The sequence below is a fragment of the Erithacus rubecula genome (assembly GCF_903797595.1).
Source record: "Erithacus rubecula genome assembly, chromosome: 2".
NCBI classification, from domain to species: Eukaryota; Metazoa; Chordata; class Aves; order Passeriformes; family Muscicapidae; genus Erithacus; species Erithacus rubecula.
This window is the reverse complement of record NC_136685.1, coordinates 71,777,440-71,795,688: the sequence shown is the minus strand read 5'-3', so window position 1 is coordinate 71,795,688 and position 18,249 is coordinate 71,777,440. Positions and strand designations below refer to the sequence as shown.

Below are 18,249 nucleotides of genomic sequence, written 5' to 3'. Positions count from 1 at the left end.
TCCTAATTTTCTTTTATCATCTTATTTTGAAAGATATTTCCCAGATGTAGCTCAAAAATTTAGCACTTTTTCCCTCTGAGAGAATTGTTTTATTCTGCTCTATCTATATCTTTAATGTAAACCTGAAGTTCCAGATAAATCCTAGGCTGTCATGCTCTGCTCTCCTAGGTGTGAATACACACAGGCTTTGCACCTACAGAGTTATTTTTAGAAGATATGGTTTTCAGTCAAAGCCCTTGCTTTATCTCCAGGTATGAACTTCTGGGTCATTCCCTTTCCTGTACAACAGTTATATTAATGTAAATTAATTCTATACTACATCAATTGCATTCAAATTAAACTGTATTACAGTTAAACCATTTAATTTCACTTCAAAGACCATAAACCATATATACAAAAGTTAGAAAATGCAAGAGTGAGGGCTGCCACCTTGACTTTACACAGTGATCTCTCTGTGTAAAGGTCTTCAGTATGTGATGATACTTTTTATTTTCTTCCAGAGAAATCTTGTCTCAGTTGGCAGACTGGTGACACTAAGAGAGAGATTTTGGCAGAGCAGTACAGTGAAGGGGATGGCTGGTCCTAAATCAGACAAAAACATAGAGAAAACTAGATTCCATCTGCACCTTTTCAACATGCTTCTATGTGACAATGACAAATCAGTGACACCTTCCTTCCTTAGATGAGCTCCAATTTCTCGATTCACTGATTCCTGATTTGAAGCACTGCAGCTTGGTCTGCAGTAATATAAAGTGCTCTCACTTGCAACTGCAGTCCTTGAGAGAGGCTTTTTGAGATGCTAAGTGACACTTTCTGCTGAGTGCTTTCTGCTCAAAAAAATCCAGTTCTCAGTATCTCAAATACAATGAACAGTTTTGACATACACTAATTTTCTCCTTGTTTTCTAACTTCTTCTAAAGCAAAAAATTACACCATATGCCAAAAAACATAATGGCATTGTGACATATCTGAATATACAAGCTCATGTCTGGGTACCTTCCAATGGCAGATTCATATCTCATGTGTTATCTCAAAAAACAGCCTCATCTAACATTCGAGAGAAAAGCAGTGCATGATTCATAGGAATGCTTAACAGAATCAAAGTTTAAAACAGAAAACCTGCAACTGGAGTCATTCTATTGTGTACATGTTTGTTGATGCTGAATGGATAAAAGAGCAATTCAGAATGAAACTGAAACTGAGGAGCAGAGGATGCAAGAGCCTGGGGCTGTGGCAGTGAGGTGTCACCACTGCCTACCTGCATTTCATATCAGCAACAAACTCACATTTTTCTCCCTCCAGTTGCATAATTTGTAGGATGACTTCCCATATTTGCCAAAGACTCTGCCTTCCGGTTTTGGTTGCATAAATGGGCAAGAAGAAATTTTGGTCAACTGCAAAAAGTCCTCTAGCCCAAAAGACTGAGAGCTCTTGCTATGTACATTTGTTGAACTCACACATTACTACGACTGCTACTACTACTTTTCTAACCAAAACATAAAATTTAAATTTAAAATTTAAATCACATAGAACTACAATGGAGATAAACAGTCTCCTCCCCTTCAACTTCTCACCTACAAAGTCCACCTTCCATCACTTTTGGTCTCATGTTTTGCCCACGAGTGTGAAAGTAATAACATTACATTTTAAAGAAAGAGCTGCATATTTTTCATTTTGATGTCACAGAAGGAAAATGCTGCTGTGCTGTTAGACTTTGAAAGTGTAAGCAATTGCCAGAGAGACTGCTCTCAGTAGTTATGTTTTATAAATGCTAGTGACCTTCATATTAAAAAGGAACTTTGGAATCTTGCAGCCTGATTTTTTTGAGTCGTCACAGCAGAATCCAGCAAAGCACCAAACAAAGGGCACAGAATAAAGACAGTATCACATCACTCCCAGTAACACTGTGGGTGTCATTTGCCCTACTGATGTATTGCAAATAAAAAAGAGAAAGGAAAATTAGGACCACATTATGAGTGAAAAATAGCTGCAAATATGAGAACAAATGTTTTGGAAAATATTTTCACAGTTAATACAAGTGTTTTGAAAGTCCTGATTATCATTTCTCTCATGAGTTAACAGGCCCACAAGTTCTCAGATGTGCTCATTTACTCTAAGCAATGGCTGCAGTAAAACTGAACACTGCCACACCATATTCTGTGAGCTGGGACTGGAGCTGCCTTGGGTGGTTGACACTGCATCAAGGGGATGGCCAGACGGAATGCTGCAAACAGAGAATGGTGCCCTGCAGTAAAAGGCATAAGGATATGAATTATTTACTCAAACCATTCACAAAGCTGAAGGCCAGGCACACAGAGGTCCCCTCATACTGGAGCACAGTCAAAACATTTGCTGAGATGGTATGATAGGAAAACCCTAAGGCTGTTAGTGACAGTCTTGTGTAGAGTGTCACACACAAGAAGGAAGGCACAGCTCCCTGCATCTTCTTATTTACTAACATGACAAGAAGCAGAAACAACCTGAAAGTTCATGTATTTATGTTTCTGTTCACTTTTCCTTGGTAACTTACTTTTCTGGTTTTAGATCCCTGTAAATAATTCCAAGACCATGGAGGTGGTCTAATGCCAAGGCCAGCTCAGCTAAGTAGAACTTGACATCCTCTTCTGTAAACATCACCTAGAGAGAAGGAAGACAAGACCACATCTATTTATTAGACAGTGGTGGGCTGGCTTGCCTTAAACAGACACAGGGAAGGAACTGTCTAACCTGGGAGTACTGCAAGGACCATCATATCAGGTTCAATTTTCCATAATTTGTCTGAACTGACATTAACAATTCTTACCAGATTCTCCCTATAAAGCAAAACTTGATCTGTTGAGTACCTCTGTTCCTTAAAATATGCTGCTCTCATTCATCTGTTTGATCTGTTTAGATGACATTATGTCACAATATTAGGAATAAATTATAATTCCTTAGCCTTTGGAAATGAACAGCAAAATTAAACATATCCAGTGCAGCCCCTATTGCTTTCATAACCCTTAACTTGCTACAATCTTGGCATTTGGTTACCAAATCCCCATGAAATAGCATGGGAAACCTTTCTGGGGAAGTGGAATACTTCCAAGTCTGAGCAGAATACACATACAGCATGGAGAGAACCAGAGTGGGATTTAAAATCTCATGCCTTGGAGATGGAAGGAATAACACTGCAGATGCCCTAACCAGAGATGTGTTGCAAAACATCCAGGGCCTGATGAGCTGTCAATGAAGACAGTGCTTTCTGTAGCTCATATGGATACTGCTAACACTGAAAGCTGTGTTTCAGGTGAGAAGAAACTTCTGTAATCAAAATCCAATAAGCTCTGAAAAACTCAGATGGCAGGAAACCCCTTTGGTTCAACTTCCATTATATCTCAGATATTCTCTTTAATTAAATTTCAATATGCACAGAGATAATAATGCAGAAAAAGAATCTGATATATTGCACAGACAAGTGTGATTATGCACGACAGAAGTAAAATGAGTCAGCTCAATACAAATTTACTTGTCTTATGAAAATGTAAATTCTACAGTAGATGTTGCAGAGCTTAATTTTAAAATTAAGTCTCTGCTCTCAAAAAGGGGTAGCCAAAATATCTGAGTTCTTTGAGAAGTTCCAGACAGCTAAGAGAAAAAAAAAGATGATTCAGAGAACAGATGTCACATAATTTAATTAAGAATTTTACTGCAAAGGCTAGAAATAAAAACACAAGGAAAATAATAAATAAATACACAAGCAAAAGCTCTCAAATTTAATTGTACTGAATGTAAAAATTACATTAATTTAAAAAGATATTTAAATTATTTAAAAGATTTAAAATAAATAATGTAGGAAAGAATTTAAATCAGTAGAATCCAAGAAAAATCTAATCTATACATATACACCTAGTTAAAGTCAGATGCCTCAAAAAGACAGAGCAAGAAACAGACCAGCTCTGCATGCATGCAATATATGCATATGGCATCTGACTGAAAGTCCACTGAAATCAATACCTTTCAATCAAATCTATAACAACAAATTGCAAACAATTTAAGCTTTCCCAGAACTTCTTCCCTTGCAATACCTTGCCCCTAAACACCTGTAAAGTATAGGCAGGCAAGGTGAGCTGCAAACACTGAAAAAAGAGAAGTGTATTTTTACTGACAGCTTAATGACTCGTTAATGATGGTATACAGCACAGGAGTTGATGAATTGCCCCGGACAAGCTTTGGGGAAAACAAGAATCTTTAAAGAAGGACAAAGTCTCAGCTGTTTTCTTCCATTGTTGAGTTCCCTGGCTGAGCAGAGCAAAGACCTGTTCTCTTAGGCAAGAGCCACATTTTCTATCCATGAAAACAGAGAGGCCCTTGCTGAGAGGGCAATGCTGCCTCACTAATAAAGCTCAGTCTCATGATGATTGCAGAAGGACATTTTAAATTTTAATTTTAAAAATCTTTTTCCTCATATTAAAAATAACTCCACCAGGGACTGAATATTTGTACAAGGATCATTACTTAGCAGTGTAATTAACTTGTTACCAATGTCTTCTTGCATTAGCAAACAAGCTTTAAAAGCAAACACTCGGGGTCCCAAGTCACAGTGCACACAGCATCCTGCAGCATGCCACTGAATCAGGAATTGAACGGGGGGAGGGGGAAGCTAAGGAACTTTTCACAGCTTTTTTAGACCATCAGTAGCTCCCTAAACCCAAGAAGATCAACAGACCTGTGACAGCCAATCTCCCATGTCCAGCAGCTGCAGGGGCTGGCCCTGACCCATGGTCATCTATTCCCTCTGCTGGCAGTGTGTGTGTTTTTCCAGTGGTTCTGTGGGCAAAATGTATTGGGGATTGATTGATGAGACTGGGTCTCATCACATCCAAGTCCTATTCCGAAAACTTTGAGTCTGGGGATATTTTGCTATGGGAATGGCTTAGCAGTGGTGCAGTTTTCTCTGGCAGTGATGTCTACATGGTATGTGCTGCATTACCTCTCAAATAATTCAAATACAATTATTAAGAATCCACTTATACATGCAAGATGAAATATCTCTATTACATATATATATATATGTGACTATTCCCAAGGACATCTTTCATTCCCACGAACTCAGAGTTCTGAAAATCCAAGACAGTCTTTAATTTCTGAGTTAAAGATCTTTCAGCTTACCTCTTTGGAGAGTCTGGTGAAAAGGTCCCCTCCCCGCAGGAAATCTAGTATTAGATACAACTTTCCTTCTGTTTGAAATGCTGCGTTAGAAAAGGATAGAGATGTTGAAAGTTTGAATCAAGATAAAGCCCCCAAAAAGTAAGTCCTGTTGATTAGCAGTGTATCATTCATGCCATTGCTTCATTGTCACTTCAAAACTTTGGGAATCAAAAAAAAAAAAAAAAATTCTGTACAGAACTTAGCAACTGAGCTTAGGCTGTGGGAAAAAACAGTGTCAGTTGAGAGACAACAGTGCATTACTAATATACTTATTTCCATGCTAAGAAGCTATGAATTATCAGTGTTTCCCACTCCACAAGGTATCAGGAGTCATCAAGAGCGAGGCATAAAGAGAAGCTCCCATGTTTGTGTGACAGGAGAGCCCACACACCCAAATGTCCTCATACCCATCACAGTAGTAATGGGGCTGGTGTGGCAGGAGGCAGTTCCAGCAAGACACCACATCCATGTACACATGAATACAAATTTAGACTGCTACTGATTACTAAACCCCACTTTATTTAATTTCTCTGTCTTTCTAAACAGTACCTGACAGCAGGTAAACTGTTGGCAGATGTAAATTCACCAGCACTACCTACTGCATCAGACTTTATGACAAATTTATTTTGATGGAGGAATAGCTGAAACCTATAAAAGCTGGATGTCTCCTTTAGCATAAATGAAGAATTTCACACAGGTTGCCTCTATAACTTTGTTAGAAACAGTCATAAGTAGGCAAGGAGTATCTGCATGGAAGTGTAACACATCTAGTCACAATTCCCCAACCAATTCAAGAACAAACATGAATTGTATTTTATTATAGTTACCATAATGAAGCTTGACTATGAAAGGATGGTTCACTTCTGCCAAAATGTCTCTCTCCATTTTAGATCGTACCCGATCCCGAACTATAAAGGAAGAACAATAAAAACAGGGATGTATTAAGAGGCAGAATGGTCATTGGATACAGTACTGGAAGAGGGTTTTGGCAATCTGGATTTGATTCTTACCCTGCTGATGGCTTGTATGACCTTAGGCAAAGCAGACCACTCCAGCATCCTGTATTTCTGACTGTGTGGTGTGTGTAGTAAGTCCTCCAGGAAGGCCCAGTGTCCTTCCCCATAGAGCTGCCCTAACTAAAATAACTACAGCATTGCCAACTACAAGAAGGCAATTACACTTCACTGCAGAGAATGTTAATGTGAAAATGAAAGCTATACAAAATTAGTTCCTTCATTTAAGATGAAACAGAATGTACCAGTCCCAGAGCAAGTCAGATTAATCTTGTTCAAATTAATTTATTGTATTTTGCTGATGTTAGCAGCATTTATGACATATCACTGAATAGCACTTTCTGGAAGTGATCTATATATATGATACTCAAAACTTCCACTAAATCACCACCCTAACAATCAGTAATAAAGAAAAATTCCAAATAAAAATAGTAACTAATTATTTTTATGTCTAGAGATAACTTTATTGTGTGATAGCAGTGAGAAAAAATACCTTTTGTGATTGAGATGAATAGAGGGTAAGGGAAATCATAATTTCAGAGGTGAGCTGAGTTCAAGCTAAACAAAAATAATGCTGAAGGTTTTATACTAAAGCAATTTAGTAGAATATCCAGACATTGAGGAGGATTCAAGTCCCCATGTTATCAAATCTTGATCCTAAAGATGCATTTTTGAGTCAATCACTATTTTATGGAAAGTACTGACATTTTCTTCTTTCTCTTCACAATGCTTGTACAATTTTCAGATTAAAGAATCTGATATCAAGAGATATTATGAAACTAATTTAGGTAGCAAAGGCTGAGATCTCAGTCAGACTGTCATTGCAGACGTGTTGTGGAGCTGCTCAGAAGCTGAGTACTCTCAGCACCCAAGTAAGGAACATACTATAACAAAAACTCCATCTATTGCTGTACATCAAAACTGATGCACAGAAATAGGTCCAGACCAGCTGATCTGGAAACCTTAAATAGCACTGGTGACATACTTGGATTTCTTTATATTTTTATGCTTAGGCCAACAGCAACATAAGCTTTACTAGCTCGTTCAACCTAAGACAATTTGTAGATAAATTCAAAACAAAGGCCATAGCAGAATTGTAATCTCATCCCACAAGTAAAAAAATCACACATCCTACACTCACAAAATGCTTAACCTGTGTGAAGACAGACTGTTTCTTGTGCTGTCCATCAGACATGATCCCAGGTGGGAATTGTGTTGGAGAGGTGAGCAGTGCTGGACACTACATGGGACATTTCCCATTAGACTTTGTCAGGCAGACTAACAAAGTGCCTCCCTGCATTTGCACTGCACAACTGTGAGAACAGGCACTGAGAACAGCTGCAGACCCTCCTCCACCCATCATTTTAACCTCTCAAATACCCAGCTCTGCAGCCCAATTTCAGGGTATGGATGCTCTAAATTAGTGCTCCCATGTCAGATACCGTTTTCCACTTACAGATTTCCTCTTTAAAATCATATGTAGAGAAAGATCCAGCAAGACAGTGCATATTACAGACATCTTAATGACCTGCCTTGGCCAAGGGCACTGTGCTGCAAAGCAAAGGTGACAAACAGTGTCCCAGTGTGAATATTTGCTGACTGCTTTGAGGTGCAGCAGCCTAGTCCTTCCCCAGAGTCCTCTGGGGGTGGCTCAGCACAGCACCTGGTGATTTGGGTGCCTCTGAGTGGGTAAGTCTCCCCCAGTGATTTTGGAAACTGTCTTCTTGATGTCACCAAATTGGTGTTTGAAAGTTTTAATTTTTTTAAAACTAGGAATGGGTTGTCAGATGATAGGTTTGCTGTCTTAGTAACTTTTTCTCAATTTTTTTTTGTCCTTTTTTGACAATTTTAACCAAAGTGCTGCTGAATCCCCTGATCTGAAATATCAGGGAGAGAAAACTCCTTGCATGTGTGACAAAAGCATCTGCCACTTACAGAAAGCTGCTTCTGCAGGAAGACATATGCAGAAAATACACAGATAAGGTCAGAGATTTCACAATCTGCCCAGAGAAGTTTGTCAAAAAGCACTACTGATTATAAATTACTTGCTCATCCCTGCCTTTCAAAATGGCCTTTGAATAAAAATTATCACTGCTTAACTAGTAGTAGAGCATTAATTAATTAATAAAGCAATAAAAAGTTAACTTACAAACTAAGTTAACTTAATTAAATCAGCATCAAAAAGTATGGCAGCAGGATAAATAGATCAGTACAAATAGATCAGAACAAAATGATGGCTTTAAATTTCTTTCATGACCTTCCTCAATTCTTTAAAATTCAGCACTTTGCCTCAAGTGGACCAAAAGTAAAATAGGACTCAGGCTTAGGAACTTGCAACTCAATTTGAAATGCTTTACATAGCACAGGAACACAAAAAAGATAATGAAAATAGAATATCTACATAAAACTCTCTGCAACATCCTTTTTCATTTTACTGCTCTTATTTTGGTAAGCTTTTAATACTGTCTGTTGTAGGCAAAAGTAGAGAGCAAAATTCTAAACTCAAATCCACACTGCCTGTGTCCAGAAGACAAAGTATGTGTGTGGTGCTTAATTACCTGAGATATGGAAAAATGCAGGCTGTCTAAAAGTGATCATAGTCTCGCTTCAATAGTTCTGCTTGGAAATGCTGTTTGTATTTGCTTTACTGTGTTTTTGTTCCACACAGTGCTAAACTCAAATCCTCTCTAAAGAGCAGCCTTTGATGTTCCACCTTCATCAGTAGAGCATTATTACAACACAAAGAAAAAACAGAAAAGCGTCCTGTTGCCACACTGGATGTAGAAGCAGACCAATAATGTCACATAGGGTCTTCATGTGCTTCTCTTTTGAAATGCATATCATTCTGTGGAGGTTATTTTTCTGGAAGAAAGAGCCTCTGTGGCCCGAAATATGCAACCTTTCAGAGATGAGGAAAGAGCCATTATACCACAGCTTTACCACTCAGCCCTACCTTCTGCAGCAAAGGTGGAAGAACAGCTCTACAGAGCAGGAGACACTGCTTTGTAGAAGGGCACTCTGAAAAATCAGCAAGAATCTAGACTGGATTTTAGGAGTGTCACATCTGGGAGAGGTCATTTTATCTCCCCTCCTCTTTTTTTCTCTCTTTTTCTTTTTTTTCCTTTTACATGAAACAACACGTTTGGCTTTAAAGAAATCAAAGAGTTGCCTCTGTTTGTTGTATTTTAAAGTAGCCTTGATGCTCTGATGTTGAGATTTGGAATGACAGCTGTCTCTAAATCAATACTACACTTTAGTATTGAACTTTCATTTATAGCCTTTATCACCTATTAATTATTCTCTCTGTTTGTAAAAGTTAATTAAATCTCGCACTATCCCTCTGAAGCACCTCTGCTCAGTTTTCCAACAAAGAGAATTAAAGAACAGATTGAAGTCTGATGCTAAAGAAAAACTATTAAAAAAAAAAATCATGTGAGACTTTTCAGGAGCAAACATGGGTTCTAGGACATACAAACTCAGCTGAAAATAAATCCTCAGAGCAGTAACCTGAGCCCTTGCCATGTTCTCCTCCCAACCTTGCCCAGCCAGGAGCAGCCAGGTGAGCTGAGGGTGCCTCCTTCCTAACCCACAGAGCCTCTGGCAGCTGCAATCTCCTGCTGTTTCCTCACTGGGACACCAACTTGGATCTCTCTTCTCGACCAAAAAAATCCACAGACGCTGCAGGAGATTAAGTGTGTTTTAGATTTTTGGCTGAAATTAGCTGTTGGGCTGAACCCCATCATTAGAGCAATCCTGACTGAGAGACCAGCCAGATGATCACATAAATCTCTTGTCCTTATGCAGAGGTGAAATTTCAATTTTTGTGTGTTTTTAAGCAGAACTGGACCACTGAATATCCACAGATGTGCTTATGCATAGCTCCCAGGTGAAACCATTCCCCACCAAGGTCTGTAAGGATGTGAAAGGGTATCCAATAAGCCAAATCCTGTGGTGATGTACATCACCAGCAAAGTCAGGATTGCACCCCTCACAACTGCATAAATCAGTTCTAACTAAATTCATAAAAACCAGACTCAATGAACAGCTTGATGAAGAGAAAAGAAAGCTGCCATCTGCTAGAAAGGAGCTTCCTCTAAGAATCCAAAACCTACAGCTGGAAATACATCTGTTCACAACTTGTACAAAACTGAAACTATTCAACACCTCTCAGAGTTGCACCTGGAACTTTGTTTTCTTTTTATGGAAACCATATGTTTGATTTAAACTCATTTACCTTAGTGGAGGCGATATTCTGTGAAATCATCAATAAAATATTTATTTCTTGAATTTGAATGTTACATATGCTTATACTTCATTTGCCTCAGCTGTATTGAAGTGGGACTTATAACTATTTTTTTCTGTTGTTATTACTACTATTGCAGGCAATAACAATTTTAGTACTAACTCTTACTGACAGGCAATAATTACCTATGCTCTAGGAATGGGCATAATTTCAAAATGACAAATTAATAAGAAAGCTGGCCTTAAAATTCAGAGGTCCCAGTAAACACTATTCATCAGCAACTCTGAAAATTATGATGAACTGAAGGAAGAAAACTGGTTTCACACAGTTTTGCAATAAAGAAAAGTTGTTTAAAACATGCATGAGACAATTGGCCTTTTCTCCTCATACAAAATAGGTATTTCAAATTTAGTTCCAGCATACAATAACCAATAACACAAAGATGACCAGGACATATACTCCTTCATCCTACTTTTAAATACAGTCTAAATAGGGATGATTTTCTCCCATCAAACTTCTCTCATATCCCCTGGAAGACTCTTTTTTTCCCTTGCTGCTCCTGCCCTGCTGCAGTGTTGGCTCACTCACATGCAGCTGCAAAGAAGAGGCAGTACCAAGATTCATATTTCCTGTCCATGGGGCATTCCAGTATCAAATGAGTGTCTGCCTTCTGTTTTGCTATTGAGATGTTGCTAAGCCAACAGAAGCAATGAAGAAGTCATTTTTTTTTCCTGTGCTGGTTGAGATGGAGATGATCCAGACATCCAGGAACTGCTGTGTCTCTCAGGGTAATGAGTTTCACCACTTGCCTTTTAAGCTGGAAGCCCAGCATGGTTTAATCAAGCAGTGCTGCCCTTTGCTCTGAAAACACACCTGTTTTACAGGGTTTTACAGGGAGAACTGATAAAGTTTGTGTATCACCTTACTCTAGAAGTGTGAAAGCTGTCTGTGCTTTGGTATTCACCACAAATACTTTCTGCAGCTTATCATCAAAGGCAAAAATACAGCTTTTATGATTGAAAACTATGAGGAGTGAACACTGGCTCAGGGGTGAAAGTGCAAATATATTCCCTCTTATGTCAGCCTTCTACAGGAAAAAAAGTTCTCATTTCTTCAGTCCCTCCAGGTCTAAAAAGCCTGTTGTGCTGAAAGGGGCATTTCCTGTCCTTCAGGACCTTTGAGGAACTACTAATTCACTTGCAAGGCCTGGCAGAGGTGAAAGGGGAGGAGGGTGACACAGGATCCTCCAAGAGTCCTTGGCACACCAACACAGGGCAAAGTGCCCCTGTGTGAGAGTCATTTAAAGCCCACCCAAATCTTTTCTCTTTTGTTATATGAGCCCCTACTATTTTGTTTAATGGCATGATATGAAACCATGAAACCATGTGCCTCGTTCAGTTCAGATGATTAAGGATGAGATCAATAATGTTTTATAAAATATTAAGTGAGAATTCCTGGAAGGAGAGGAAATGTGGTATTCTCTCTCTGTGTACAATATATGTACTGGGATGCTGTCATTTGCCACCAGGGCGGTTTTAGTCAGAGTCTGAAGTAATCCTAGTAAATATGTTCTGTAGACCTGTTTGAAACTTGTAATTTTGAGTATTTTCAAATTTTTTGCTGTGGGTTTTTGTTCTCTAAACTAGAACAGAAAGCTTAAATTTGGCAAGTTTTGCCAAAATTAAATTGAGAAAAATTATTTTGGCTGCATCAAAGTACTCTTTGTTAAGAGTTTTATTTTATTTTTTTATCTCCTCTTTCTTAACTTTAATTATAGTGTACAACTATATAATACTGTTTAAAAAGATACACTATCAAACCAAAGAATTCTGCTGAAATGCTTAATACTGATATTTTATCAAGCAAAATTTCCCTCAACTGTCCTGTACCTGTGGATAGACACAGGAATAAAAAATTGATCTTTTGTTTTTCAGCTGTAACATAAATTCAGAAGCTGGAATTAAAAAAAAAAAAAAAAAAAAAAAAAAAAAAAAAAAAAAAAAAATCAGGAAGTTTTAAAGCAGAACTCCTGTGCCTTGCAGGTTTAGGGTAAACATACAAAGTTATGAAGCGATGCTTTTGTGATTGTCCTACTTGGAGTTTACCAGCTTAGTTCTGGTATGGGTAACATGAGGCAGTGGCTGGACAGTGAGAGGTTCATTTCTCAGAAAGGAGGGTTTGGGTGGATTTGGTCACGGGACAGGAGGCAAATGTTAACATTCTCCCTAAGCTGTCCTGACCACAACTGCACTGTGCTGACTTCTCACTCTAAACACTCCTTCCATTAGGCTGCTTGGATGTGGTAAACACACAGCCAGCCCAATCTGACTTGTTCTAACAAAAGTTTTTGGATGAATGTTTCAATTATTGAATTGCAGAAAATTTGGTTTCTGTAACAAGTAACTAGTGTATTTAAGGCACCACTGAGGAAACTGGGATAGTGGCTTATCATCCAACACTGAGGGCACACTTCATTTAGGAGATAGGAAGCCCTGAGACAGATCCTATTTGTAAATTACACAGGATGTAATTTATCAGGTTACCCATAACCCAGCCCTCCATGCTACCTGCACAGAAAACAGACAGAATTTTAGAAGTTAAATTGTTCAGTAAATTTGTGGCATTTAAATGTTAGCATTCAGACAAATCTCTGCTTTGCCCAGGATCTGACATGATGCAGACAAACTTACTATAACTCTACTGATATGTCTGCCTCAGAAAAATGAAAAGCATCTGCAAGACGGCTGTCTGTCTGTGAAGAAGCCTCCAGTCCCACCAGCAAGCAGGGTGTGAAGTCAAGGCAAGGTCATTTCCTAAATTAGAGTATAAGGAAAAGCCTGGTCTTTTACTGTTATCAATGTGCTCATTAAAGCTTTGCAATCAGCAAGCCTTGGTGTCACAGACAACAACAACAACAAAAGGCTGATTTATTGTTTTCTCCTTTGAGAAGAGAAATACAGCCTTCAAACAGTTGTGAATTGGTTTCCAGCCTGGACTCCACTACCGTATAGGGAGTGTTGTGGAAGATATGACTAAGTTCAGAGAGTTTCTGGGTGAATCATGGCCTTAAAACAGTCAATAGAAAAACTGCTGCTGACAGTAATAGGATCCCCTCATCTACATCTCAGTCCCTACATACAGCCCTAAAAATATATGTAGCTGCTTGAGCTCTAAAAGAATACCTAGCTGAAAAGGAAATTTGGTTTTTTTCCCCAATGTTACTGAGTAACTGCCAAAAGCCAAACATAAACGGTGCTGAGCAATGACTACAGGGAAACAGGAGGAGAACAGATAAATATTTAAAGGATATAAACATGGAAGAAAAAGATGGCTTATTTATCAAAATAAAAGGAAAGAAATGAGTATAAATAGGAGGAGGACAGTGAAACAGAAAAAGTGGAAATGTAAGCTGTGTTGGGAAAACTGTAACTGCATGAACCCCTACAGAGCAGAGCAATGGCTTGGGATTGGAACCTCCTTACTGACACATTTTAAAACAAAACTGAACGGAAAACATTAAATAACTATTTAGTAAGAAACCAGCCTGTCCTGACTGCAGGGGAATGAGACTGCATTTTTCACTCTGTGTTACTTTGCTGCAGTGACTCCACCTCAATAAAGGACATCTTAAAAGAAAAAAAAAAAAATAAATCTAGATTTCATTATTATGCACAAGTGTTTAGAAGGCTGTCTGAAACAGAGTATTTATAGCAGGATTAATGCCCATAGCATTATATCAGAACATTCCATCAAAGTGAAAAAAATAACAGAAACCAAAAATTCATATTAGAAGCAAATTGAAAACTCTGTGAACAACCATGATCAGTTTAGTTTCCACACAGTGTTTTCAATTCTGTGGTATCAGACAGCCTTATCAAGAATCCTGGATCACTGAGGCTGTTAACCTGTGAGTGTGGGTAAGGCAGAGGGGTAATGCAGCCCCTCTGTGGCCACCAGACCTGGGACAGTTCTTCCAGTGACTGCCAGCAAACAGTGCTCCTCACACACACAGTGCAAATTTTCAGGCTTCCTCAAAGCATAGCTTTGGAAGTTGCTTACTTTGTGCTGGGAACACCATGTAAAAACCAAAAAAACAAAACAGTACTTCTAAATGTACACTTGCAAGTATTTCTTTCTTATGATAATATACAAGGATCAAGATAGCTGTATGACATTGACATTTTACATTGGAAAGATTTTTATATCCATAATTAAACTAAATTTGAACAGATAAGCATTGACAAAACCTATATAGAAGATAAATATTTAAAGGATATCAAAATGCAGGACAAAGACTTATTTATCAAAATAGAAGGAAAGAAAGGAATATAAATAGAAGGAGATATGTGAAACAGAAAAAGAGGAAATGTAGGCTGTCTTTCAGCTGAAAAGTAAATTCTGGGTTTACAGCGTTGATGAAGACAATTCCCACTCAATGGCAACTATGTCATAGCCCAAAGAAAGATCTGAAAGATGACCAGGGACACAGTACAATTGTCTGAACAACTCAGACTTTGCCCTAATTCACAAAAATAATCTACTGCTGCTGAGAAAACGTCAGTTAAATTACTGTGCCATGGAAACCTTTTGAGTGTATCAACTACTATTGCATGCAGATAGAAAATGCTGTAGAGAGAATAGGAGAGGCTGCCATTGATGCTGATTGCTGGTCTCTCTGAAATCATCAAAACCTTCATCTTGGAGCAAATACCACAGCCATGAGGGAGCTGAAACTGACGTGTGACCTCTGTGAAGAATGTGAAAACACAGCAATTTTGCTTCTGTAGAAACAAATCCCAGGTGGTATTCTCCCACTTTGTGCCATCTAACTTTGATGGAGAGCCAGCCTAAGTGAGCCCTCTCTTACATACTGTACTCTTCCTTCCTTCAGAAAGCAAGCCCTAGGCAAGCTGACTTTTTAGGGGAGCAAGGAAGAGGTGGTCTGATGCAAGTAAATTTGCAAAGGTACTGAAAAAACACAGGCCAAAAGAGACCCCTGTGCACTGGTTGTTGAAGAAATTCTTCGTGTCATTTTCAAAACACCACAGAGGAAAGAAAGCTCTGCTTCCTCAGGTGACAGCTACTTAATTCACTTTGCTCTTAAGCTATGAGGAAGGTTGGCATGTTGTGCAGCACTTCTTGACTCCTAGACCACACCAAGTGTGCATGTGAATGGGCCAGGTCCAGATGGTGACCCAAGAGAATTGCTGTCTGGTTCAGCACATACTAGGCTGATCTTCACATTATAGAGCCACTGGTAAATATACAGAGGAATCAAATATTTTTGTGTTTGTGCACACAGAAGTTGCTACTTCTTTCCAAGACTGAAAAATAAGTGTATGGCTATTTGTGGAGAGGACAGTCTATATCTCAGCCAGATCTTTAAGGGCACTTCCAGGTCCAGCAATGTTTGTGTTTTTCTGAGTTCAGAGCCCTGACATTTGGAAGGTTGCAATTCTCAGACTAAAGAAGCCATGCATAGGCAGAAGTTCCAAGGCAGAGCACACAACCTTTTCTCCAAACTGCAGAGAAGGGTACCTCTGCTGTGGGGTCTGGACTGTCCTGTGGACAGGACTTCCCTGATGATTTTTTCAGAAGCAGGTAATAAGAGGCACAAGAAGATATAAAAAATATAGCAGAATACTTTAAGAAAAGATAATAAACCAAAATTTAAATGATGAACCTGGATGAGTACCAGGGCCTCTCACCAAATACAAGGATTGTACAAAATAGAAAAAGACACCTTGAAAACCTTGGCACAACAGAACTGGTTGTGAACTGAGGTGAAGGCTCTTTCTGAGACCCACTTCATAAGGTAAAATTATCCACAATTTCTCATTTTGTTGACGTTTTCTTCCTTTTAAGCCAGAGGGAAACCACTATATTTCTGTATTGGATGTTTCACCCCATTTTTTACAGGGAAACAGTGTCACATACAGAGGAGAACTGAGGAAGCCACTTTGGTTGGTGTCCAGGGAAACCACTACTACAGTTTTATCAGTGGTTTAGACAGAAATCACACTTCACCTGGTAACATCAAAGTGAGTTGTTTGATTTTAGGTATTATTATGTATTATTGATCCTACATCCCTGAGAACACCCAAGCTCTCTGTGTGTCACTAAAGCTGCTCTCACAGCTTACTGCACCTGTAACCACCACACAAGCAAACCCCTAAGCCTGTGGCTTAAACTGAGGGGATCATAAACTGCAAAGCACTTCAGAGGTTTTGACAAAAGAGATTAACATTTCTAAACCCCATGAGCACAAAAAGGCAGATTGCATTCTAAGGGTCAAATGGCTTCTAGTGCCAAGACTTACACACCCCATTGTCAGATGGTCAGATGCAAACTGCATCCTTGTGATCCATTATACAACCCTTGCTACATCATAACTGCAATATTTATAAAGTTCATGAGCATTATGTCAGAGAGTTAAGGCTTTGTGCCACTTTCTCTTAGATGGTGCATCTCCTGGAGGAATGGCTCTTGGATTTTCCATCTGCCTTACATTCCAGCACAGCAACCTGCTGGGGATTTATGGGTGTTTCATGGGTGTTTAATGGGGCTTACACCTAACCAATCTAAACAACTCTTGATCATGGGATTCTGAAGCACATTCAGTAAAGCTGATGGAGCCTGAGACACCTAGAGAGAAACACTGAATGCAACAGAGCAATCAGCTTGCCCTGAATCTCTGTTCCAGCTTTGCTGGTGAATAGCAGACACACATATACACAGAATAAACACCCCCTGGTTTATTTCTGGTTCACTCAGATTTACAGTGTGTTAAGGATGGGCAGTAGAGACTCACTGATACGTGTCTGTAAGCATTTAAACATATAGATCAACTTTATTATCTGTCAACTTTTATCTAGATCTCTGATTTTAAAGAAAAAGAGTATAACAAAGATGTGAAAGCAACATTTGAGGATGGTATTTTAAGAGTATAATCTAATGATATTCTGAAGGGGAAAAAATCTCACTTCTGGAAGGTATTTAAATGCCTAAATATCTTTCAGCACCTAAATGTCCCAAAAAGGGTGTATATTTGCAAATGAAGCTATTAAAGTAATGTAATTTAATACACAGCATTTGAAAGAGAGATAAGTTAAAGTTACATATACATGCAGCCTTAAATCTGATGTATTCCATATCTGGCACCTAACACACATAACATCCTTAAACATTTTAAACAAGGTTTTCCTAAAGCAAATAATTAGAATGAAAAACTTATTAGTTTCTCTTCAGAAAGCTTTCTGCTTTAAAATCAGATACCCACAAGCTCACAAAAAAGGAAATGAGGGAGAAAGAAAAAAAAACTTATGTGTGATGCTCTCATTTGCAACAAAAAATTTACAACAAAAAGTAACAGTGTTTTTTCCCTTTCAAGGATCCATGCTGTTTCAGGTGCTTTTTCAGATTTACCCTATGTTTAAAATATACCTTTATTAATTTAAGATTAATTTAATTTTCACAAATATTTGTGTGTACAGCATGTGCCTCTGCAAACTTTTGCAATCTAAACTGTAATATTCTGGAGCCTAATTCTCACTTCACAGCAGGAGTGGTCCTGCTGATTAGCAGATCTTTTTCAACCTCAAATCTACATATATGATTGATCTACAAAGTCGCTTTTGTATCAAAAACCATTTTTGAACTGCAAATGCTTGAAGGATTCAGCTGCTGCTGGCTGTGCCCTTCTTATACTAACCTTTGCTGTTGGTGAAGTTGGGATCATGCTAACAGGGACAACTACCCTGGAAAGGGGCAGGAGGCAGCAGCACCACTGGAGAAAGCACCACTTTG

The 18,249-nt window shown here is 38.6% G+C and overlaps 1 protein-coding gene across 1 annotated transcript in view; it reads right to left on the bottom strand.

Moving 5' to 3' along the window:
- LOC306798661 (ribosomal protein S6 kinase alpha-2) overlaps window positions 1-18,249 on the bottom strand; it is a 150,402-nt gene that overhangs the window by 64,272 nt on the left and 67,881 nt on the right. The window contains exons 4-6 of the mRNA XM_079298863.1: window positions 6,015-6,095; window positions 5,149-5,228; window positions 2,531-2,637 (exon numbers count right to left, since the gene is read on the bottom strand). Of these exons, the coding sequence (XP_079154989.1) occupies window positions 2,531-2,637; window positions 5,149-5,228; window positions 6,015-6,095 (268 nt within the window). The remainder of the gene's footprint in view (window positions 1-2,530; window positions 2,638-5,148; window positions 5,229-6,014; window positions 6,096-18,249) is intronic.